Below are 25,518 nucleotides of genomic sequence, written 5' to 3'. Positions count from 1 at the left end.
ATGTGGTTGAGAAAAAAATTTCAAATTAATAAAAAAATAAAAAAGTGAAATAAAAAGAATGTTGTCCAATAATTGTGTTATGTGGCTGAGAAAAAAAATGCATATTAAAAAAATAATGTCCAATAATTGTGTTGTGGTTGAGAAAAAAAATGCAAATTAATAAAAAAAAAAAGTGAAAAAAAATAATGTTGTCCAAGAATTGTGTTATGTGGCTGAGAAAAAAAATGCAAATTAATAAAAAAAATAAAAAAGTGAATTGAAAAAATAAAAAAAAGAATGTTGTACAATAATTGTGTTATGTGGCTGAGAAAAAAAAATACATATTAATAAAAAAAAAAAAAAAAAGTGAAATAAAAAAAAATAATGTCCAATAATTGTGTTGTGGCTGAGAAAAAAAATGCAAATTAATTAAAAAAAGAAAAAAAAAAAAAAGAATGTAACATACATTAGTGCTCAGATTCCCAAAAGCAGAACAATGTTTGAGATTAACCCCCAAAACATTCATCGTACTGCATGTAAAAATACACAAACACAAAAAAAAAACCCTAGGAAGATTTGTTTCGAGCGTGTTTGGATTCTCTTCTAGCATCGCAGGCACATTGGTTGCTCATCGGCGGTCACTAGAGGTCACAGCACGGGACACCCTAGTGTTAACATTCTCCTTTTTTCAAATATATAAATTTTAATATATTTCTCTTCTCTTCTTCTCTATATCTTGGCACATAAGTTCCTTAAGGCCAAACAGTGCTTTTTGACTTTGTATACAGCAAATATTTAATACGGCTCCAAAAAAAAAAAAAAAAATCCTTGTAATGACCGGGCAGTCCTGTCCATATGCCGCTAGTCTACATTCCTCCTGGGTGTCCGGTATACAGTCATGTTCGGATGATACAGTTATATTGCTGGTGCTTAGGAAGACAGACCTCATCCGGGAGAATATCATGTGCAAAGACTGAGTCGTCTCCTGATGAGCAAGTGCTGTGACTGTCCTGGCACGCCGGTGAATACTGTTCAAATGGCACAGAGAGGTCGAGGTACTCCTGAAATGTAAAAAATAAATGAATAAAAATTGCATTAAAATAATAATAATTTTAAAAATTACTTTGACCATAGCAGACTATTAGAGGGGTTTTCTTATGTCAGCAAGTGATCACACGTATGGACATTGACAGCATTACTGATGAATCCTGACAGTGTGCGGTGTTGGATGTTGTCAAGATTCACCGGTATTGCCAGCGAGAGCGGGTGGTCATGTGACTACACATATGTGATTTGCATACTTCCGGCCACAGTACGACTAGACGTAGATACAAGTGAATTGAGAGAGGCTGGGTATGTCTAGTTGGCAAGTGACCACGTGTATTCAAATTGACAGCAATACAGATGAATCCTGACAGTGTGCAGTGTGGATGCTTTTAAGATTCACTGGTAAAGCCAACGAGAGTGGGTGGTCATGTGACTCCATGTATGCGATACTTCCGGCTACAGTACAACTAGCCATAGATACAAGTGAATTGAGAGAGGCTGGGTACGTCTAGTCGGAAAGTAACCACATGTATGCATATTGGCAGCAATACCGATGAATCCTGACAGTGTGGATGCTGTTAAGAGTCTCCGGTATTGCCAGTGAGAGTGGGTGGTCATGTGACTATACGTATGCGATTTGCATACTTCTGGTAGCGGTACGACTAGACGTAAATACAAGTGAATTGAGAGAGGCTGGGTACGTCTAGTCGGCAAGTGACCACATGTATGCAAATCAACAGCATTACTGATGAATCCTGACAGTGTGCGGTGTGGATGTTGTCAAGATTCACAGATATTGCCAGCGAAAGCGGGTGGTCATGTGACTACATGTATGCGATTTGCATACATGTGGCCACGATACGACTAGACGTAGATACAAGCCAATTGAGAGAGGCTGGGTATGTCTAGTCAGCAAGTGACTACATGTATGCAAATTGACAGCAATACCGATGAATCCTGACATTGTGCAGTGTGGACGCTGTCACTGGTATTGCCAACGTGAGCAGGTGATGATGTGACTACATGTATGCGATTTGCATACTTTTGGCCACAGTACGACCAGAAGTAGATACAGGTGAATTGAGAGAGGTTGGGTAGGTCTAGTCGGCAAGTGACCATATGTATACAAATCCTGACGGTGTGCCGTAGATACAATTGAATTCAGAGAGGCTAGGCAAGTCTAGTTGGCAAGTGTCCACATGTATACAAATTGATGGCAATACCAATGAATCCTGACAGTGTGTGCACTGAATGCTGTCAGGATTCAGAAGTTTGCAATCACAAAGTGACCGCAAACTTAATAAAAGTCGAACAACCTCTTTATTACTATACAAAAACTGATTAAAAAAAATGAATAAATAAAAAAAATATATAAATTTAAAATAATGAAAAATATTACAAAAAAATAGAAATTCTATAAAAATAACATTTATTTTCACAATTTAATTTTAAAGTGTTATTTACGGATTTTTCTAGTTCACCCTCAACCTACACAACTAACTCTTTGGTGATGTGTGATTTTCTTAAAAAGCATTAAGATCTATGCGATCAAAAGAAGCTAATCATTCTGCCTGACTAATGCACAGCGCACATTTCACGTCATTCATTCGGGCAAATTGCTTCAATTACGAGTAAGGAAACAAGTTGTCCCAGTCCGTGCACAGAGGGTCTTTGTGTAACCGGAGGCTGAGGGAATTCTCTGATGGGGGGCCGCAGCAAACTGTAGAATTTTTACGGAGTGCAATGAGCTGGTAATGTTATGGTAGTGTAATGCAAGTAGTAGGATCACCGCTAGGTACATATACCCTACAGAGATGTGTTGTTCGGGACAAGGAGACATTGATAGATGTACTCAGACCTCTCCGTGAGGGGGTCTAAAATTCTGCAATAAAATGAAGCAGTTCCTTATTGATACAGGGGGTTGTCTAGCTCTGAAATTCTCAGTTAAAAGATGGAGGGTCTCCATTTTTAATATTAAAGTCAACTACAAACTATGGAAGAACCGGCAAGTCTAAGCGTTCCACATTTTTGACGAGTCCTTTGTAACGCTTCATTTGTCCCGTGGTGGCGCTCTAGGGTAACACATCATTTATTGCCAAATTACAGCTGATTGGTGGAGATCCTGGGACATATTACACATAGGTGGTAAGAGATGACTTACATCAGTAGATGTGACGGTAAGAGCACGGTCTAGGTCTTCAACAAGCTGCTTGAATGTTGGTCTTTGTGATGGGACAGCATGCCAGCACTCTCTCATGATCATGTATCTGAGGGAAAAAAAAAAAAGAATATAGGTAGAGATTAGTGAACCTGAATTGTAAAGAACAGGGTTTGTACCGAACACTGACTCGGGTGGTCTTTGTATGCTAACCAATCGATGGAGTATCAAGGTGCTCAGCCCAGTGTGAGCTATTTTCAGTCTCCGACTGGGGTAAACACAACATTTTCGGATGTAGAGAGTGTCCTTAAAAACAAACAAATCCTACCCCACCTCTCCCGAAAGTGATTTGTTCATAGCTGTCTGTATGTGGGCCGAACTACCCAATCATTGACTTCCATTGGAGTTCAGGTGAAGTCTGGGTCCCAAACGAAACTTTATCTAAAGTCTGGCCAAACCTGGCAAACCCGAACTTCCACGGATCCGCTCAACTCTAAACATAGATCATCCATCAACCAACCGATGAAGGCCAGTCACCCAAAGATTGCCGGTAGACTTCTGGTACTGGTGACGTATTGGCTTATATTATGTTATCTTGGTGTCCAAGTGATGATCTGATAATGACCTAATATGTAAAGCCACAAATGTCAACAAAGGAACTGTGGACTTCGGTGGGACGGATCATCTAATGTGTATGGCGGCCACATGGCTTTTCCTTAATGGAAGATGCCAGTTGGGGGAAGGAATCGGCTGTTGGATTTTAACATGCCGATACTGATGTAACGGTGATGTAAATGCTTCCATATTCGCTATCTTGGTGTCCAATTGATGGTCTGATAATGACCTACTGTGTACGGCTACAAATGTTAACAAAGGACCTGTGGACTTTGGTGGAACGGACCATCTAACGTGTATGGAGGCCACATGGCTCTTCCTTGATGGACGATGCCGGTTGGGGAAGGGGGGAAATCGGCCGTTGGATTTTAACATGCCGATACTGATGTACCGGTGACGTAATCACTTTCATATTGGCTATCTTGGTGTCCAATTGATGGTCTGATAATGACCTAATGTGTACGGCCACAAGTGTCAACAAAGGACCTATTGACTTCGGTGGAATGGACCACCTAACGTGTATGGAGGCCACATGGCACTTCCCTAATGGAAGATGCTGATTTGGGGGGTAGGAATCGGCTGTTGCATTTGAACATGCTGATACTTGAGTTTTCAGGGAGTAGCTTACTTCCCCCGCCTCTACCCTTTCAAAATACGTGCATGCTCACCCGAGCAAAATGAGCTTGTACATGGGGAGCGTCTGAAATATGCAGACTGCCATCTGAAGTGTATATCACGTAAATATTATGTCTTTTTGGTGGCCGACTTCACTTCTGTTGTAGATGTAAGTTACAGGACATCACCACACCTCCCCGGACAAGGAAAGGTGTGGTTCCAACTTCCGACTTAATGATCCCACTGCCTTAAAAAGTTGTTGTCCACCTTTGTGGACATTCTCACCACTAACACCAACTTAGAATGGACCCATTTCTCGATGATGGCCCCAAAACAGCCTCCATGGCACATAAATCCTTGGCCCCTTCACACTAGACCCCCACCCATTTCCTACAAAAGTCATATAACAGATGGAGACATCAGCCCGGCGGCGACTTACAGCTCGTGCGTGCAATTGGCGGGCTTGTCCATTCGATGGCCTTCTTTTAAGAGCTTAAACAGTTCCTCAACTGGGATCCCAGGGTATGGAGAGCCCCCCAAAGTAAAGATCTCCCAGAGAAGCACTCCGAATGACCATCTGGGGGAAAAGAAAGTAGAGTTTAAAAATAAAAAATTAATATTCACAGGAGTTTCTCCGGCAGAATTCATTGTTGGGTGGAAGGGTGCAGGGTATTCATGTGCGGCCATGCACGGATAACGCTAGCGGAACTAATTGCCTGGGTCACTTTATTTGGGAGATCTCTCTGCTCATTTGCAAAAAAAGAAAAGCCGGGCATCACGTCTAAATCTAAAACGAGCATTTAATCACAGCAATGACAGCTCATCCATTACCCTCCCCCAACCCTATTGTATAGATCTTCCACTGAGGCCGATGAATGGAACAAACAAAAATTATTCATGCACAGACCGGCCGTGCTGGAATACAGCTCTGCAGGGCACGGACGGAGCAAAGCGATGCCGACCTGTTGGGTATAAGAGCGGATGTAGAAGAATGAGATATAAGAAGCCCCTGGAGCAGATCATGGGGGACGCTAAGACCTTACGGTCCAGTGATCTCCTGGGTGAACCCCACACACTGCAATGGGGAGAGGTTTGGGCGGTGATCAGTACAGGGAAGCCATTAGATCCATACCAGGTACGGGAAAGGAGGGCTAGTTAGTTGTATCTACATGAAAAGGGGACACACAAAAGCTCCCAGAATCTCTGGGCTGACACTGAGTTAGCATGGAAGGCAGGGAGCTCCTACTAACATCCTACTGAACTATGAGTGCAGCTCTGGAATATATTAATGTAAGGTATGTGCATAGTAACTGCACCAGCAGAATAGTGAGTGCAGCTCTGGAGTATAATATAGGAGGTAACACAGAATCAGTAATGTAATGTATGTACACAGTGACTGCACCAGCAGAATAGGGAGTGAGGCTCTGGAGTATAATACAGGATGTAACTCAGGATCAGTAATGTAATGTATGTATAGAGTTACTGAACCAGCAGAATAGTGAGTGCAGCTCTGGAGTATAATACAGGAGGTACAGGGTAAATAATGTAATGTATGTACACAGTGACTGCACCAGCAAAATAGTGAGTGCAGCTCTGGAGTATAATATAGGAGGTAACACAGAATCAGTAATGTAATGTATGTACACAGTGTCTGCACCACCAGAATACTGAGTGCAGCACTGGAGTATAATACAGGAGGTAACTCAGAATCAATAATGTAATGTTTGTACACAGTGACTTCACCAGCAGAATAGTGAGTGCAGCTCTGGAGCATAATACAGGATGTAACTTTAGATCAGTAATGTAATGTAATGTAAGTAAACAGTGACTGCACCAGCAGAATAGTGAGTGCAGCTCTGGAGTATAATACAGGATGTAACTTTGGGTCAGTAATGTAATGTGTTTATACTTTTGATGTGGATGTTCCTGTGAAATAGACAGGTCGCATTCAGTTTTAATAAACCTGACATCAGCTTTGTTTCCATTGCGATGTGCTTATATGACTAGACTAGAGCACTCCATGGAGGGGGAATGTTAATCCTTACACGTCGCTCTGGTGAGTGTAGACACGGTCAAACAATGCTTCCGGAGCCATCCATTTCACAGGCAGCCGACCCTGTAATTGAAAAGACAAAAAAAACAGACTGTACCATCAGCAAATTGGAGCCGCCACCCTGGCACCAGCCCACCTAATCCTCCTCCTAAACCCCGCACCGGCGACTGCTGACTACAGCGGTGTCCGGCCGAAGCGCAGACCTCACATCATCCAGGGCGGCCGTCATCCATGAAGACTCCGCTCATCCCTCCAGATAACACCAATAGGATCCCCTTATTATAGTATTAGATCACCAGCCTCAAAGAGTTAACATTTCCATTACATCTGCCACTGGGAAAGATGGCTGACATCGGAGTGGATTGGTGATGCACCTTCCTGCAAGGGGGGGGCGCAACTGTGCAGGCAAAAAGCCAGAAGGGACCTCAGATACTTCATATTCTGAATCAACCGGGGTCCCACAGGTTGGTCCTCCATTGATCATAATGTTCCTGGTGATCTACCTTTTAAAGGATATATTATATATGATTAAACTACCGTATTTTTCGGACTATAAGACGCACCGGACTATAAGACGCCCCCTGGTTTTAGAGGAGGAAAATAGGAAAATAAAACTTTAAGCAAAAAAATGTGGTCATGACACACTGTTATGGGGCAAGGATCTGCTGCTGACACTGTTATGGGGGTAATTCCCCAAATTCTCTACTAAGGTACCCCATCCTGGTAATGATCCTCCTGCCTTGTATATGATCCTGCTATAAACCCCCATCCTGCTTATATACCAGCATCCTGCTCATATTCCCTCATCCTGTTCATATACCCCCATCCTATTGATATTTCCCCCATCCATCCTGCTCATATACTCCCATCCTGCTCATATACCCCCATCCTGTTCATATACCCCATCCTGTTCATATACCCCCATCCTGCTTATATACCAGCATCCTGCTCATATTCCCTCATCCTGTTCATATACCCCCATCCTATTGATATTTCCCCCATCCATCCTGCTCATATACTCCCATCCTGCTCATATACCCCCATCCTGCTCATATACTCCCATCCTGTTCATATACCCCCCATCCATCCTGCTATATGCCCCCATCGTGCTCATATACTCCCATCCTGTTCATATACCCCATCCTGTTCATATACCCCCATCCTGTTCATATACCCCCATCCTGTTCATATACCCCCATCCTGTTCATATACCCCCATCCTGTTCATATACCCCCATCCATCCTGCTCATATACCCCCATCCTGTTCATATACCCCCATCCTGTTCATATACCCCCATCCTGTTCATATACCCCCATCCTGTTCATATACCCCCATCCATCCTGCTCATATACCCCCATCCTGCTATATGCCCCCATCGTGTTCATATACTCCCATCCTGTTCATATACCCCATCCTGTTCATATACCCCCATCCTGTTCATATACCCCCATCCTGTTCATATACCCCCATCCTGTTCATATACCCCCATCCTGTTCATATACCCCCATCCTGTTCATATACCCCCATCCTGTTCATATACCCCCATCCTGTTCATATACCCCCATCCTGTTCATATACCCCCATCCATCCTGTTCATATACCCCCATCCTGTTCATATACCCCCATCCTGTTCATATACCCCCATCCATCCTGCTCATATACTCCCATCCTGCTATATGCCCCCATCGTGTTCATATACTCCCATCCTGTTCATATACCCCCATCCTGTTCATATACCCCCATCCTGCTCATATACCCCCATCCTGTTCATATACCCCCATCCTGTTCATATACCCTCATCCTGCTCATATACCCCCATCCTGCTCATATACCCCCAATCCATCCTGCTCATATACTCCCATCCTGCTCATATACCCCCATCCTGTTCATATACCCCCATCCTGTTCATATACCCCCATCCTGTTCATATACCTCCATCCTGTTCATATACCCCCCATCCTGTTCATATACCTCCATCCTGTTCATATACCCCCCATCCTGTTCATATACCCCCATCCTGTTCATATACCCCCATCCTGTTCATATACCCCCATCCTGTTCATATACCCCCATCCTGTTCATATACCCCCATCCTGTTCATATACCCCCATCCTGTTCATATACCCCCCATCCTGTTCATATACCCCCATTCTGCTCATATACCCCCATCCTGTTCATATACTCCCATCCTGTTCATATACCCCCCCATCCATCCTGCTCATATACTCCCATCCTGCTATATGCCCCCATCGTGCTCATATACCATCCTGGTATATGGCCTGTATCCTATAGCACAGAGAAAAAAATAATTGTTTATACTCACCTTTTCCTCACTCCCTGCAGCCAATCATCTTCCTCTCAGCGGCAATGACCTGTGTGTGTGGAGCCGTTCCCCTGCAGCACGCGATGTCTTCCTGTTTGTGCCGATCAGCTGATCAGCACAGATCAGCTGACCGGCACAGACAGGAAGACATCGCGTGCTGCAGGGGGACGGCTCCACACACGGGGACGGATGAGTGTACTGATTCACTGCACCCCGCGCTGATGATGACGCGCGGGGGGCAGTGAATACAGCCGCACATGATCACTCCAGGCTGTAGTTGCCAGGGGTGATCATGCGGACCGGCTCTTTACTATGTGCGCGTCCCCGCTCATCCTCCCGCCCACCTGTCAGTGCCGGCTTCTGCGCTAAGAGATGGGCGGGAGGATGGGCGTGCATATGTAATGAGCGGGCCCACGTGGTCACGGCAGGCGCTGCTGCTGCCTGCTCGTGACCCCGATGACCCGCTCCACCGCAGCACCCTCGTTTCCCGCCCGCAGCCCTATAGTGAGACCATAAGACGCACCCCCAACTTTCCCCCAACATTTGTAGGAAAAAAAGTGCGTCTTATGGTCCGAAAAATACGGTATTTATAGTTATATTCAGTGTTACTGACCTGTGGAGCTTACGCTCTAACATCCCCTCACCACATATACATAACCCACTAGAGCAATGTCAATGGTAGTGCAGCCTGTAACTCACATTTGTGGTCTTCTTGTAATAGTCTATGTTGTGAATGTCTCTGGCCAAGCCAAAATCGGCAATTTTCATCACATTATCATCGGTAACGAGCACATTCCTGGCTGCCAGGTCTCTGTGGATACACTGGAGAAAAAAAATAACAAACAAAAAATAATAATTAGAATAAATCCTAACTAAAAAAACAATCAATATAAACGAACCCAACAAAAAACCCTGTAATAATTAGAATAACTCCTAAAAAACAAACAAAAATCCCAATATAAAACAAACAAACCCCTGCATAATAATTAGAAAAAACAAAAATCCCAAAAAACAAAATATACAGCAACCAAACAAACCTCTGCATAATAGTTAGAAAAAAAACCTCAGAAAAAAATGCCCAAAAAATAATATAAACCAACCAAACAAGCTCCTGCGTAATTAGAAAAAAAACAGAAAAAACCCAACACCCCCCCAAAAAAAACAAATATAAACCAAACAATCCCCTGCATAATAATTAGCAAAGGAAAAAAAAAACAAAAAACAGAACTCCCCCCCCCCCCAAAAAATAAAATAATATAATATAAACCAAACAAACCCCAGCATAATAATTAGAAAAAAAGAACTAGAAAACAGAACTCCCCCTCCAAAAAAACCAAAATATAAACCAATCAAACCCCGCATAATAATTAGAACAAAAAAACAAAAACAATATAAACCGACCAAACAATCCCCTGCATAATAATTAAAAAAAAAAAACAACAAACAATATAAACCTCTGCATAATAATCAGAAAAAAAACAAAAACAGAAAAAAACCCCAATATAAACCAACTAAACAAACCCCCACATAATTAGAACTAAAAAAACAAAGAAAAACAATATAAACCAACTAAACAACCTCCCCCATAATAATTAGAATAACTCTTGACAAGAAAAAAAAAACAACAATATACACCAACCAACAAGAAATAAAAAATGGCATAATTAGAATAATTCCTACCAAAAACCCCACAACAATATCAACCAACCAAAAAAAAACATAACAAAAAAACCCCCAATATAAACCAACCAAACAAACCTCTGAATATTTAAAGAAAAAACTAAACAATATAAACCAAACAAACCCCAGAAAAAAATATAAAACATAACAAAATCAACAATATAAACCAACTAAACAAACCCCCGCATTATTAGAACAAAAAAAAACAAAAAAAAAAAAAAAAACAGAAAAAAAACTAAAACATACACCAACCACACAACCTCGCCCATAATAATTAGAATAACTCTAGACAAGAAAAAAACCAATATGCAACAACCAAGCAAAAACAAAAAAAATAAATCCAACAATATAAACCAACCATAATACTTAGAATAACTCCTAATCCCATAATAAATAGAATACCGGTAACTCCTAAGAAACAAACAAAAACAATACAAAAACACAATATAAACCCACCACCCACCTCTCGCCCCCCATAATAATTAGAATAACTCCTGAAAATAAAACAAAAACAATATAAACCAACATGGAGGACTTTAGTTATGGGGTGTGTATACTTTTGCAACAATATTTTGGCTATGTCAATGCAATTAAAACAAACAATAAACAAAGCAATTTAACAAATTCCATGCGTCTCCATGGCTACAGACTACAAAATAAACTCTTTGTAGTCTGATCTTGCAGTTTTGATTTATTCTTTTTTATTCCTTCGCTTTACACCTTAGGAAGAAAAAGGAGGCAGGAGAGAAGTAACGCATGAAAAGCAGGTTCGGTTGTATTTTGTAACCATGGAGACACATAGGTCTGCCCGGGAGCTGTATACATTAAACGGCAAGGTAGTTATAATTAAGAGTTTTCGAACATTTGCAAAAATGACAAAAAATACCTGTAAAAGTACATGTACCCCTTAGCTGCATTGTTAACGGTCAGCTAATGAACTCAGCCTCGTCAATAAGTGATTTTTCACAATTTTTTACATTCTTCCACCACTGCTTGCTGACAGTTGTAGTTCTCCAACAGTTGGGGAGATACAGGTTTGATAACCGCACTTTTAGATCATTGGATAATGTGAGAGCGGAGAAAAAAAAAAAGAGCAGCGAACACTGACTTTTTTAGCCTCTAGAGGGCACCGTTTAGCAATGAAATATTACACATACGGCGGGAATGGAGGAGAGCGCTGGTCTACGCAGCCTTATCCCGAGCCTCTGTGTACGTGCCCCATCCATATGGAGCAGCACACACACAGCAGAGCTGAATGTGCCACTTGCAGTCCTATAGTCGGGGCAGCCTGAGGTTCCACGGAGAGCGGTGACCCACGAATCCTTGATAGGGTGGTCTAACAATGCAACTTTATGGTACATAAAAGGATGAAGATTGAGGGTCCGGAACCCCAAAATGTTAAAAGCTGGCGATAAGGGGCACCTTGACTTTTACTACTCAGATGCAAACTGTGATAATGTGCATTTGTGCTTCTTTAAAATTAAACTTTGTTTTGTAAACAGTTTAATAATAATACTAATAATAATAAAAAATAAATTAATAAAAAAAAAAAAAAAAAAAAAAAAGAAGTAGTATATGAAACTTTTCTGCTAGAAAATGCAAAAAGTTCCCAACTCAGTAGGTGACGGCAGAAGTCATCGAGGTCTGAAGATCCGGCAAAATGAGCTTGGCCTGCAGCATCTGGAGCTGCGGAGATCTTATAGACAAAGCCACAGGCAGAAGGTGGAGGCTGAAGAGATGTGCGGGGCTGTCATTCGGCCCCCGCTGTGTGCCCGGGCGGAGGACAAAGAGATAATGGAACATTCCTCCTCCGTATATCGCATCCTGTGCCATGATCGGCCCCGGTGAGGGACACCGCGCTGACTATACGGGGCTAGTGTGGTGGTCTGTTTATCGGCAGGATCATCGGGGGAGCGTTTTTTGGAGATGAATGGACTGCTGACAGCACACAGTACCAGACGTTTTCATTAAGGGAATGATTCAACCATCAAAGATTGTGTACGGGGTGAGCGTGATCCCTTCATTAACTTACTGGGGGGCGGCGGATGACCAGCTATCAATGTCACTTAGATACCCAAAAGAGACAAAAGATAGAGGTGTGCCGCCCCGGCGCAGACCGGGCTGCTCGGATTCAGGGTGGTCGTGGCTCGAGAGGTCCGGACCCGGGCTCGGCACTGGCTCCGATCCTTGAAAGGGGATTATTTACAGGGGAGAAGTTCTTGACGCCACCTGCGGGTTGCGGTAATGGGAGCACTGCCGCTGCTGGAAGGAGTACCTGGGCAGATGGCAGGGAGCAGCAAGAGGTCAGTCCCTCCGCAGGTAGGGAAGGCCCCGGCCTCTGGGGTTTTGGTGGGATGTTTGGGAGCGCAGGGTGCAGGGGACCAGGGTACTCACTGTCAGTGGTCGTGGTGCTGGATGAGGATTATAAATTAGACACTCACACTGAAGATAAACCAAAGACTCTGTGCATCCATTCACTACAGGGGAGCCCGTCCAGGTGTCCGCTCCCACCGGTGTCACTTGGTAATCCGGAGCCGCCTCCGTGCACAAGTTAGTTCTCTGTTGTGATCCCTTGGCTTGAAGCTGTTGAGTCCCCGCTCACTATGTCTAGTATAGCTGTGCTCTTGATGGCTGGCATGTGGGATTTCAGTGGGCTGCTTTACTGGAAAGCCCTATCCCCCATGGTGTGCTGTCGCCTTCACTCTCTGAGCTCTTAGGGAAGTTCGTGAAGATACTCTCCCTCCCAGGTTAATTATCAGGACGGATGAACCTGCTCCTGACCTAGGGTCCTGTACCACGTCGTGCTCAGTACCGGTCAGTTCTTTTGGATTTCTGATGCCGACAGTCCTCCTAGACTATGTCCGTCGCACCCTTTCAATGTCACTGCCACCGGTCCCCGACTCCTCTGGTCCCGGACCACCGTCTGCGACCCAACCTTGGTCTAGCTCCCCAGGAGCTACCACTCCCCAGCTCCTCACTCTGAGGGCTCTCACTCAACTCCTCTTTCTTCACTCCCACAAGTCTGCCTGACCCCTAGGTGGGTGGCCTTATTCCGCTTATCCAACCCACTGGGGTGTCTGACAGGTCATGATGTGAGGTGTGATTGGGATTTGTGCTGATGTTCGTGACACTGGTTTCTTAGGAACCTGAAACCATGGGGGGTAGATCCTGCACCCTTGCTAAGGATTACAGTACCCTGTGGCACCCTGATATATTCAGGGGCGCCACATAAAGAATAAATGGATTTGCGCCATATGTAGCAGAGCTGAAATGGTCGCGTAATTCTTTGCAACTATATCCTTAAACCTACTGCATTGTCACAGTGCCTTTTGAATAGCTCTGCGCTATATGCAAACGTGACCGGTCCAGTGGATGTCTTTGCCGCGGATCCTGTCCCTCCTCCCCGCTGGTAATCGCCGTCCTTTCGATGTAGCCGGACAAAATCTTGCGCCTGCTCAGGAAGATTGCGGTTCGCGCAGGCGCACTTTGCTCTGCACCGCTGCAGGATGCTGCCGACGCATGCACAGTTAGGTTTCAGGCACTTCCCGCAGCAGGGAAAAGCAAAGTGTGCCTGCGTGAACCACAACCTCCATGCCCAGGCGCGAGATTTTGTCCGGCTGACGCAGGGAGCATCAACCACATCAATCACATTGGGAGGACGGCAATCACCAATGGGGAGGAGGGACAGGAGTCGCTGCAATGACACCCATCGGACTAGATTGGTCGCGTTTGCCTACAGCGCTGGAGCTATTCAAAAGGTTTTTTGGGGGGATATGCAGGGGCCGTGGCAAAGACACCCATCGGACCGGGATGGTCACATTTGCATATAGCGCAGTAGGTTGTCAAAAGTGTTTTTTTGGGGGTATGCAGGGGGTCAAGGCATAACATACTTCTTTTTAAAATGCAGCATAGGTGCTAAGGAAGGTGGTGGGATTAGCTCATACACCAAAAATCTGGTGACAGGGTCCCTTTAATGATCGGCTCTGAGCACAGCTCGGCCCCCTAGTTCCAACAACTGGACCCCACGGGTCTAAATAAATTGACATTTCTTCTTAAAGGGAGTCTGTTAGCACAAAATGACTGATCAAACCAAGCACAGACAAAAGAGGGCCCCTGTGCAAGAACAATATATGGGCCCTTTTCAGTCCAATAAATCATTAAAATGTACAATTCCACTGCTTTGGAGGTAAAAATAGGCCTCCCAACCTCTTGGGCAACTGAGCGGCTGCACCAAAGCTATGTCCGCCCTTGAAACCCAGCACTGGTACTCTGTGCACTATTTGGGGTTGCACCTTCCAGCCTACTTGTTTCCCATCAATGCCCTAAAATTCCTTGATAGGAAGCTCGGGCATTACAGGAACCCAAAGAGGGCAAAGATAGATGGAAAAGAAGTAGAGGACAACATGCACTGAACTGCTTGGCCCCACCGAGGGTGCACAGAGTGCCTATGCTTGGTTTGAACAGTCATTTTCTGCTGACAGATTCCCTTTAAATCTTTTCAGTTACCCTCATTTCAACCTTAAGGTGGACCCGTTGGAAGAAATAATAATTTTTCCTCTAATTAGTTAACTTACTTTTTGAGACGCAAGGTATTCCATGCCACGGGCCACCTGGTAAGCACAAGAAACCAAATCCTTGAACGTGAGCTGCTCAGCTGGAATCTTGCATGTATCGAAGGAATAGTCCATCCCAGGAGGACGGCGGGCCCGTAAATACTCCCTCAGATTCCCTTTAGATGCATATTCCACCAAGACGTAGAGAGGTCCTACAAAGAGAAAAAAAAGTTAAATATTACCCATCAATCCCCCATGGATGACGATACGGTGTCCGATTAGGATCTATTCACTAGATACGAAATCTCTCAGTTTGTATATATACACTGTATTTTTCATTTTATAAGACACACCAGATTCTAAAGGCCCCGTAACATGCAACGACGTATCTAACGATATATCGCCGGGGTCACGGACTCCGTGACGCACATCCGGCATCGCTAGCGACGTCGTTGCGTGTGACACCAGCGAACGGCCGTTAACGATCAAAAATACTCACCATATTGTTGACACATCGTTCACTTTCAAAATATCGTTGATTGTTGAGGACGGAGGTTGTTCGTCGTTCCCGAGGCAGCACACATCGCTACGTGTGACACCGCAGGAACGACGACCTGCAGCTTACCTGTGGCCGCCGCCAATGAGGAAGGAAGTAGGAGGGCGAGATGTTACGGCCGCTCATCTCCGCCCCTCTGCTTCTATTGGGCGGCCGCTTAGTGACGCCGCACGAACCGTCCCCTTTGAAAGGAGGCGGTTCGCCGGACAACAGCGACGTCGCTAGGCAGGCAAGTCCGTGTGACGGCTCCAAACGATTTTGTGCACCACGGGCAACGATTTGCCCGTGACGCACAAATGACGGGGGCGGGTACGCTTGCTAGCGATATCGTTAACGATATCGATGCGTGTGACGGGGCCTTAAGACGCACCCCAAATTTAGAGATAAAAAAGGGGGGCCATCTTACATTCCAGTGGTGTCTTACCGGTGGGAGGGCGGCAGTGCTGGTGGAGCGAAGTCACAGGAGGCAGAGACGGTGCTGGAGTAGGGCGATGCTGCAGGCGGTGAGGTGGGGCCTGCGCTGGTTGCGGGTGGGGCCTGCGCTGGTTGTGGGTGGGGCCTGTAATGGCTGTGTAGCAGAGAGGTTTGGTGGGTGTCACAGATGCTCTGTCGACGGTGTGGCTTCAAAGAAATTGGTGTCCAGAATCAGAGCATGCGCACATTGAGCTCAATGCTCAATAACAAGCCGAGATCTCATCTGCACACGCGCCAGCTCCGAGCGCCATTTTCCTTAAGTCCGCTACTGAGAGATCAATGTGCAGGAGGCGGCGCATGCGCAGATAAGATCTTCAGCCAAGAGCTCCATCTGCGCACGCACTGACTCTAGGCGCCACTATTTGAAGCTCGCATCACCAACAGAGCATCTCACCCGCCGCACCAGCCTGCTCCACAAAGCCCCCACCGTAGCCAGCAGAGCCCCCACAGCAGCCAACACAGCCCACAGCGCAGACAACACAGCCCCCAGCGCAGACAACACAGCCGCCAGCGCAGACAACACAGCCGCCAGCGCAGACAACACAGCCGCCAGCGCAGACAACACAGCCGCCAGCGCAGACAACACAGCCCCCAGCGCAGACAACACAGCCCCCAGCGCAGACAACACAGCCCCCAGCGCAGACAACACAGACCCCAGCGCAGACAACACAGACCCCAGCGCAGACAACACAGACCCCAGCGCAGACAACACAGACCCCAGCGCAGACAACACAGACCGCAGCGCAGACAACACAGACCCCAGCGCAGACAACACAGACCCCAGCGCAGACAACACAGCCCCCAGCGCAGACAACACAGCCCCCAGCGCAGACAACACAGCCCCCAGCGCAGACAACACAGCCCCCAGCGCAGACAACACAGGTACAAATACAGAGATCATCTACTCATACTTCTCTTCCAGGAGGCCAAAAAAATCAGTAGCATCTTATAAATGGGCGATATGTCAAAGGTGTGGGGGGGGGGGGGACACACATGCACACATTTTCTGCACATTACTATCCTGCACACATTTCAACATTTCTAGCTCTTTGGCAAAGAAACCCATGTCCAGCCACATCTGCTCCTGAAGCCTGTACCTCATCACGAAGCAGCTGCTACTTGGATAATGTAATTTATTGCTATGTTATTTAGTACAGCAGGATGTCTTTTTTTTTTTATTATATTAATATACATATATACACACACACACACACACACACACACACACATATACATATATATTTGTTCAAGATCAGACCAGCGTGCCACTAAATCGATCAAGCCCTGGTCGTACAGGAAGAGGCCTATGTGAGGAAGAGGTTTACAAACTAAATCCCCATTCCTTTTTCTATTCACGAATTAATAATTGGGGAAGAACACTTAGTTTTTGGAAGTTTTTGCCCCGATGCAGTTAGCTAATTAAAAAAATAAAATTTCCAATATGATTTTCCAGTACTATACATTATTTTAGTATTTAAAGGGTTATTTCCATTTTATGACATTGACACTGTTGGATAGCGCTTGAAACAAGAAGCAACTTTGCAATTTACTGCTTATTAAAATATGCAGCCGTTCTTGAGATATTAACACTTTTCTAGGAGAAGGCCCCTCCCCCCTACAGTTAGACAACTAACTGTAAACAAAAGAAAAAAAGTGTTATCTAAAGAACGGCTGAAAGTTTAAATACACAGTAAATTGCAAAAGTGCTTGTATTTACAAGCTGAATCCAACAATTGCCTTTTAAGAAAATGAGAAAAATCCCTTTAAGCCTTTTTATAGCAGATGCTAGAATAAGTGACGTCATTCCGCGGCTGGGTTGATTTGATAACTCAATAGTATATGCAATGAGACCTTTCTAAAAAGGCCACGGTCGTCGCTTGTTTAGTTGTGGTTTATTCATACAGATATCAAGGTAATGCTTCTGAATTTCCCCTGCCGGATAGACTAAAGGTAAAAAAAGACTCCTACAGCTGAAGCAATTGAAAAATAACTTGGGTTAGCCTACCCCTTGTTCCATATAAACAAGGAAACTTACCATCTTGTGTGCAGGCACCCAGGAGATTGATGATATTTTTATGCTTTCCGATCATCTTCATCATTTCCATTTCAGACACCAGATCTGAGAGATCTTTATCAGTGGCATCATCTGCAAACCAGACATTGGGGCAAATATTATATCCAAAACTTGGAATAAAGGGATAAAACTCCATATCAACGAATTTCAGTTTCTTTTACCTTTCAACATCTTAACAGCTACGGTTATGGCTTTGTTGGGTTTGTCCTTATCGATACCGATCGCTTCGGCCATGACGACTTGACCAAAGCACCCTTCACCCAATGGTTTTCCCAATGTCAACCTATAACAAAGAAGAATCTTGTAAGAAATATACCGTATTTTTTTTGTTTTATAAGATGCAGTGGATTATAAGATGCACCCCAAATTTAGAGCTAAAAAGGTAAAAAAAAAAAAATAGGTTCCATCTTATAATCCGGTGGTGTCTTACCTGGGGGGGCGGCAGCAATGGTGGAGCAGAGTCACAGGAGTCGGGGCGGTGCTGGAGTAGGGTGATGCTGCAGGCGCACAGGTGGGGGTTGTGCTGCCAGCGGTGGGGGCTGTGCTGGCTGCGGAGGCTGTGCTGGCTGTGTGGAGAAGGCCAGTGTGGTGGGTGTCCCACATGCTGTCGACAGTGCGGGCTTCAAATAAATGGCGCACGGAGCGGCGCATGCGCAGATTGAGCTCTCAGCTCAATGACAAGCCGAGATCTCATCTGAGCATAAGCCACCAACGGGCGTCATTTTCTTTAAATCCACTGCTGGGAGATCAATGTTCGTAGATGAGATCTGGAGCAGAGAGCTCCATCTGCGCACGTGCTTACACCGGATGCTATTATTCGAAGCCAGAGCATCTGGAACACGCACCGCACCTCTCTGCTCCACAGAGCTATCGCAGCCCGCACAGCCAGCCAGCTGACCGCACAGCCAGCCACCTGGACAGCACCCACTGCAGCCAGCACAGCGCCAATTCTCCACCTCCCGGTAAGCTATAGTTAGATTTTACGATGCACCCTTCATTTTCCTCCCAAATGTTTGGGAGGAAAAATACGTCTTATAATCCGAAAAATGTGGTAACCGATAAGGCTTATTATTGCTTCTGAAGATCCGTATCCAAAATTTGAACTCACCTAGATCTTGATAATTCCCACTTAGGGTCGGCCGGCAACCCAAGTTCCGAAACATTGGCCAACAATGTCCCATCGGTGGAGGACAAGTGGGTAATTCTCACCAGTGGGGTGTTGGAATTCATGGAAGAGTTGGACTCCAGAGACACCTGCTTAAATAAAGCAAATAAAGTGAATTATTGCCAACTGTTGAACTTATGATAAGAAAAAAAGAAAAATAGGAAAAAGATAGAGGCAGAAGGAAGAAATTTGAAGGCATCTGAAGTGGTCTCTGTTGGACAGGAAGGGGTTTAGGTTCCTCTACTCTAGTCTTCAAGCATTTCATTGCCATCAAAATGTAAATTGGATAAACTCATCACTATATTTTTTTCTCTGGCTGGGAATATATTTAAATGTCATTACTATCATTATAATGAGCACCACAGCATGTTCGGGGAATTGAGCACCTCCAAGGTTACCGGGAAGGCAACAAACATACTGCAACATATGCTCTCCAGCTTTGTTCTAGAGAAAGGGGAAGGGTATCCGAGCTTATAAAACATTACATTGATCTTTCATCTCTTTCCCTGTATGGGTAAAAGATCAAAACCCTTTTACAAATACATGCAGTTCAGGGTTCTGCATCATGCACCCGCGAAGAGGAGAAAGAAGACAGACATGTTATAAATACCACATGAAAGAAAATACGAAGAAATAAATGACTGAAGCACTCAAGGGAAATGTGATACATGAGAGAAAATATATTCGATAAAGCCAATTCTATAGTATAATGTGGACATAAAAAAAAAAAAGTACTGAAAGAAAACCCACTCGTAGAAAAGAACACTGAATAATCTATTTGGCTGATAGAGCCCTCCTGGCATTGAGCTGTCACCATTTATAAACTTAAAATAAGGAAATTCTTAATAAAAAAAATGTCACTTTTTCTGACTGCTAGGTTCCTCGGCAAATGTTTGACTATGTCAGATCTTTTCTGTATTGTGAAGATCCACAAAATTACTTACAAATGAATATTGGCCAAGTGTCCTCCTTGGTTGAGCGTGAATGCTACACACTGTCTCGTGAAGTACTGTTGGTGGTAATAGGGGCTTATTACTGAAAAGCGACCATCAGTATCCATTGCCAAAATGTTTTTTTAAAGGTAGCAATCATTCTATATACAGTTTCACATAATAGGCCTATGATCTTAGCCATATATGAAGATGAAAGCTGAAAATGAAAATCTGGTAGACTTCTTCATTATTTGAAGGTAATGGTTCTCAGTAAAGGGATCCTGTCACCAGGTTTTTCCCTTATAACCTGTGGCCACCACCAGTGAGTCCTTATATACAGCATTCCAGAATACTGTATATAAAAGCCAAGGCCACTCTGTATAATGTAAAAATACACCTTCATAATACTCACCTACGGGGTGGTCCGGTCCGATGGGTGTCGCTGCTCTCGGTCCAGCGCCCCCTCCATCTTGTGCGATTGCCATCCTCCTCCTTCACCAGCCCCGTATGCATGATGCATCCTACTTCATTCACAGAGAAGCCTGCATTGCTCTCCTTGCGCACTTTGATCTGCAAGGCTGAGATCAGATCAAAGTACTGTAGTGCGCATGCGCGAGCGTTCTTGACCTTTTCTCGCGTCTGTGCAATACAGTACTCTGCCCTCAGCAGGGCAGATCAAAGTGCGCATGCGCAGGAGCACAATGGAGGCCTCCCTGTGAATGATGCAGGACGCGTCATCCACACGGGGCTGGGCAGGAGGACGGTGATCACACAAGAAGGAGAAGGCGCTGGACTGAGATCAGCAACGCCCATTGGCCCGGACCAGTCCCTGAGTATTATAAAGGTGTTTTTTATGGTCTACAGAGTAGCCTGGGCTCTTATATACCGTGTGTTAGAATGCTGTATATAAGGGCTCACTGGTGGTGGCCTCAGCTCATAAGGGGAAAAACCTGATCACAGGGTCCCTTTAAGGAGGCTTACAGGAGTAGAAAGTATGGGGAAAAGAGTAAGTAAATTATCTTTCCTATTTTTCTAGTGAAAGAAAAATATGGTGGGGTTCAAGTATGGATAAAATGTGCTTCAATTGTTAGTGAAGTACAAGTTTTTGTCATGCGATGCATTTCAAAAATGGAAAGCTATAGATGACGGAAGGGTTTGAGATAGTTCCAAATGTTGTTTGAACAGGTGATGAAGATTACATTCACAATAAAAGAAACAAAGCAAAAAGCAGGAACCGGTTAAAAGAACAGTCACACCACGTTTGACGTTACGCATGCAGAAACCACAGAACCTAAATGTAGGGTTCCACCAAGCTTATGAGTAGTCGTCAATGCATCGCCCAAAATTGAAGACTGTAGGACCTTTAGGGATCCCAACTATAAAACAGCCAACAGAGGAAGAAAAGTGCAACAAGCAGCAAAAGTCCACCAGATCCTCCAGATCGAGCCCTGTAATTCTAAACCTGGAAAAGTCCCATGGTGTGGGATTATATTTCATGGGTAGCTGTCTACAACCATATGATTGTCTAAAAAAATTTTAATATTTCGGGATGGAAATAATGGATATTTCACACATGGAGTTGAAGGGTTGTATGGTCACTGGAATTACCAATGGACTACCAATGGTCAGAAATCAGCCAAATCTAAAAGTACCCAAAAAGCTATAAATAGAGCATCGGAAGATAGAAGGAAGTAGAAGATCGATAGTAATCTTGTATCTACTTTCTGTTACCTGTCGTTTCAGTGGAAATTTGGAAACCTTCTGCACAGTTGGTGTATTCATTGCTTTCTTGGAAGTGTTCCTCATTCGGTAGGTGACGATGACAATAATGACCACCAAGAAGAAAACAATGGTTGCAATCACCACAATTAGGACATTAACCGAGCTGGAGGTGGTGGCTTCTACTTTGACAACTGGTTCTATCGAGATGAAAAATAAATGTTATAACACTTTATAGAATCATAGATATAAGAGTTGGCTAACTAAGTCTATAAAAGGTCAAAAACGCGTAGTGCAATATCTAATGGGCCTTAGATGAAGTGACACAGTTACAGAACAACATTGCTACATAATGAAAATAGGGGATCCTTTATCTTCCAAAATCATGAATCTGAACTTTAATTCAAAGATATGCTAAAAGGATATTTTAGGTTTTCAATAGTGAGAGTATATGCTATCAATATACAATCTGTGGTGGTCTACATCCCAGCTCTGATTCATCCAAGAAACTGATATGTCCAGCAAACTCTAAGCCCACTCTATGATAAAAAGGGGGCACTGTGCTGTACTGTTGTATGTGTGGTACTGCAGCTAAGTAGTGAACTACAGTACCAGGCACAGTCACAACCATGTGTTGTATTGTGGTGGTGTACTACATCCCAGCTCTGATTCAGAAATAACTGGTACGTCCAGCACGCTCCCTCTATGATAAATAGGGAGCACTGTGCTGTACTGTTGTGTGCGTGGTACTGCAGCTAAGTACTTAACTACAGTACCAGGTACAATCACAACCATATGTTGTATTGTGGTGTTCCACATCTCAGCTCTGATTCAGAAATAACTGGTTTGTCCAGCATGTTCTAAGCAAGCCCCTCTATGATAAATAGGGGGCACTGTGCTGTACTGTTGTGTGCGTGGTACTGCAGCTAAGTACTGAACTACAGTTCCAGCACAGTCACAACCATATGTTGTAATCCACATCCCAGGTCTGATTCAGAAATAACTGGTATGTCCAGCATGTTTTTTAATATTTTTAATATTTTTTTAATATTTTTTAAAAATTTTTAAATTTTTTTTTTAATATTTTTTTTAATATTTATTAATAAAATATTTTTATGAGAGTAGTTTAGTGGTGGTTTACTGTTAACGACTACCTCTATATAACCCTTTTGGTTTTTGTGTGTATGTCCAGCATGTTCTAAGCAAGCCCCTCTATGATAAATACAGAGCACTTTGCTGTACTGTTGTGTGCGTGGTACTGCAGCTAAGTACTGAACTACATTACCAGGCACAGTCACAACCATATGTTGTATTGTGGTCTTCTACATCCCAGCACTGATTCAGAAATAACTGGTATGTCCAGCAAGCTCCAAGCCCCATCTATGATAAATAGGGGGCACCGTGCTATACTGTTGTGTATGTGGTACTGCAGCTATGTACTGAACTACAGTACAAGGCACACTCACAACCATATGTTGTATTGTGCCAGGGTAAAAAAAAAAATAAATAAATTGAAGTGACACTTGCTAAAGAATTGCACCTTCTTGATTAGGTTGCTGGGAGTCAGACTGCCACTAATCAAATCCAAAAAGGGAGGCAAATCAGTATTTTGATTCTGGAAAACCCCTTCAGGAATGTTAATTAGTAACTAAAAATATATTTAAACTTATAACATAAACCACAGAATAAAAGACTATTACATATAAAACACATCTGATTCATCAGAAGTCTAGAATCAATGAAAAGAGAGCAGAAGCACGCTGTAGCACATTTAATGTAAAAGAAAAGGGATAACAGAACCCAACACCATGATTTAGAAAACACATGATCAACATAAAAGGTCAAATAATTAAGATATATGTACAGAAAATGCCCAATAAAAAAGTTGCAAAGGGGGTCATGTAAAAAATGAAAAAAAAAAAAATCAAATCAAATCAAATTTGGAGTAAAAAAATAAATAAAAAAAATAGGGAAAAAAAATTGTTCTTTATGGCTTCAATTTGGACTACTTTTTACCCATGAACGCAAAGCAATATGCAGTTATCTACTGGTCATTTAGCCTTTAGGCCAAGGGTAAAATAATGAAATGGACTAATAAAAATGAAAATCAATTGGACCTCGTTTGGCATTTCCCAAGTACATAGTAAGAATCACCGAAAAGAAGAGAGAAGGAATACCTGGTAGAACGGTCAGCCAAGCAGTGTGATGTGAATAGCCAATAGAGTTCCCAGCCAGACAGGTATACTCCCCAGCATCCTCAAAAGACACATTGCGTAAAACGAGAACCTCAATATCCTTATCCGAGGAGTATACACCCGTAGGCTAAAAAAAGAATGGAAAGAAATAAAAACTAAAAACAGGACACAGGAGAGAACAGGAGGGGAAGAAAAAAGGATGAGACCAATGGAAACTAATGCATAAAAAAGAGAAGCCAGAATCCCAGCAGGAGGCTAAAATAATTAGTAGTGTCCTACGCTTATCACCTGTAGGAGAAGAAGACACCAGAACCCTTCACCAGGCTTTATAAAGATCTGTCCCATCAACATGGCATGCAACTGAATGAGATCTGAAAAATTGACCCACAACTCAGCTTCAAGAGGAGCAAACCCAAAAATGTTCAAAACATTTTAGGCTTAGTAGTACTACCGGTAGTTAATCAGCTTAATTTCAGAATAGGGGTGACCTCATGAAACACATCCGACCTCCATGATTTTCTTGGCTCATATTAAGCTGGTAGGTTTGGCCTTCACAATCCGAGCTTTCATGGTGATTGAGATATCAGCACAAGTTACAATTTGCTTGGTTAGAAGACCAATTAAACCCTACAAAAAGGGTGCTACATAATCCAAGCGTTCATGGTGATGGAAATATCCACCACAAGTTACAATTCGCTTGGTTAGAAGACCAATTAAAGCCTTCAAAAAGGGTGCTGCTCTTGTCTACAGGGCTGCTAGTTGTGGGTTTCTTTTTCAGTACAATCTCTTGATTTTGAAGGGACAGAAGCACCATTGATGGTGGAAACACCAAATTATTAAGCAACCAAAGACCCAAGAATGTTCCGAGACATTTTCTTTTCAGGTTGAAAACTCATTCTAAAACCTGGAGTCTATGGTTTTACCTGCTGCTGGATCGTAAATGATGAGCCAAAATGTAGCTTCGGCTATGCCGATGAAATTGTTGGCTCTACATATATATTCTCCTTCATCTTTTGAGGTCACATTGTAAAGATTTAAGACAACATCAGCTTCTGAATTTTTGCTTATCCATGTCTGCAGGAACAGCAAACACTCAAACTTCAGAATATGGCTTCAAACTTGATCAATCACCAAGACAGAAATACGGTAATGCCGGATTAGAACGCTACCAACTAGTTCCATCACCATATTGTATTCATTAGTTACTCTTTGTTTTCACCACAGCGTAAAGTACGTTTTACAAGACCTCAATGCTTTGCTGAAAGTCAGGTCCTTAAATGGTTAATGAAAAGTTTCAATTCTTTTTGGAAGTTAATGGAAAGGTTGACCAAATTTTTTTCACTTGTATTGGGGAGCAAATATTGCGTCACACGCTGCTA

General features: G+C 43.6%; 1 protein-coding gene across 3 annotated transcripts in view; it reads right to left on the bottom strand.

Annotated features, from left to right (window-relative positions):
• Positions 1-326: 326 nt before the first annotated feature.
• FGFR3 (fibroblast growth factor receptor 3) overlaps positions 327-25,518 on the bottom strand; it is a 131,426-nt gene continuing 106,234 nt past the window's right edge. The window contains exons 8-18 of one of the 3 annotated variants that reach the window (XM_075332818.1): positions 25,063-25,213; positions 21,957-22,144; positions 19,237-19,385; positions 18,290-18,411; positions 18,090-18,200; positions 15,046-15,236; positions 9,491-9,613; positions 6,460-6,530; positions 4,854-4,991; positions 3,188-3,293; positions 327-1,040 (exon numbers count right to left, since the gene is read on the bottom strand). In XM_075332818.1, the coding sequence (XP_075188933.1) occupies positions 876-1,040; positions 3,188-3,293; positions 4,854-4,991; positions 6,460-6,530; positions 9,491-9,613; positions 15,046-15,236; positions 18,090-18,200; positions 18,290-18,411; positions 19,237-19,385; positions 21,957-22,144; positions 25,063-25,213 (1,515 nt within the window). In that variant the 3' untranslated portion in view covers positions 327-875. Of the gene's footprint in view, positions 1,041-3,187; positions 3,294-4,853; positions 4,992-6,459; positions 6,531-9,490; positions 9,614-15,045; positions 15,237-18,089; positions 18,201-18,289; positions 18,412-19,236; positions 19,386-21,956; positions 22,145-24,121; positions 24,267-25,062; positions 25,214-25,518 lie in introns of all 3 variants that reach the window. The other 2 variants (XM_075332827.1, XM_075332838.1) reach the window with 2 other exon arrangements.

Source organism: Anomaloglossus baeobatrachus, chromosome 1 (assembly GCF_048569485.1).
Source record: "Anomaloglossus baeobatrachus isolate aAnoBae1 chromosome 1, aAnoBae1.hap1, whole genome shotgun sequence".
NCBI lineage: Eukaryota > Metazoa > Chordata > Amphibia > Anura > Aromobatidae > Anomaloglossus > Anomaloglossus baeobatrachus.
Note: the sequence above shows the minus strand (reverse complement) of the source record. Positions and strands in the feature narration are given on the sequence as shown.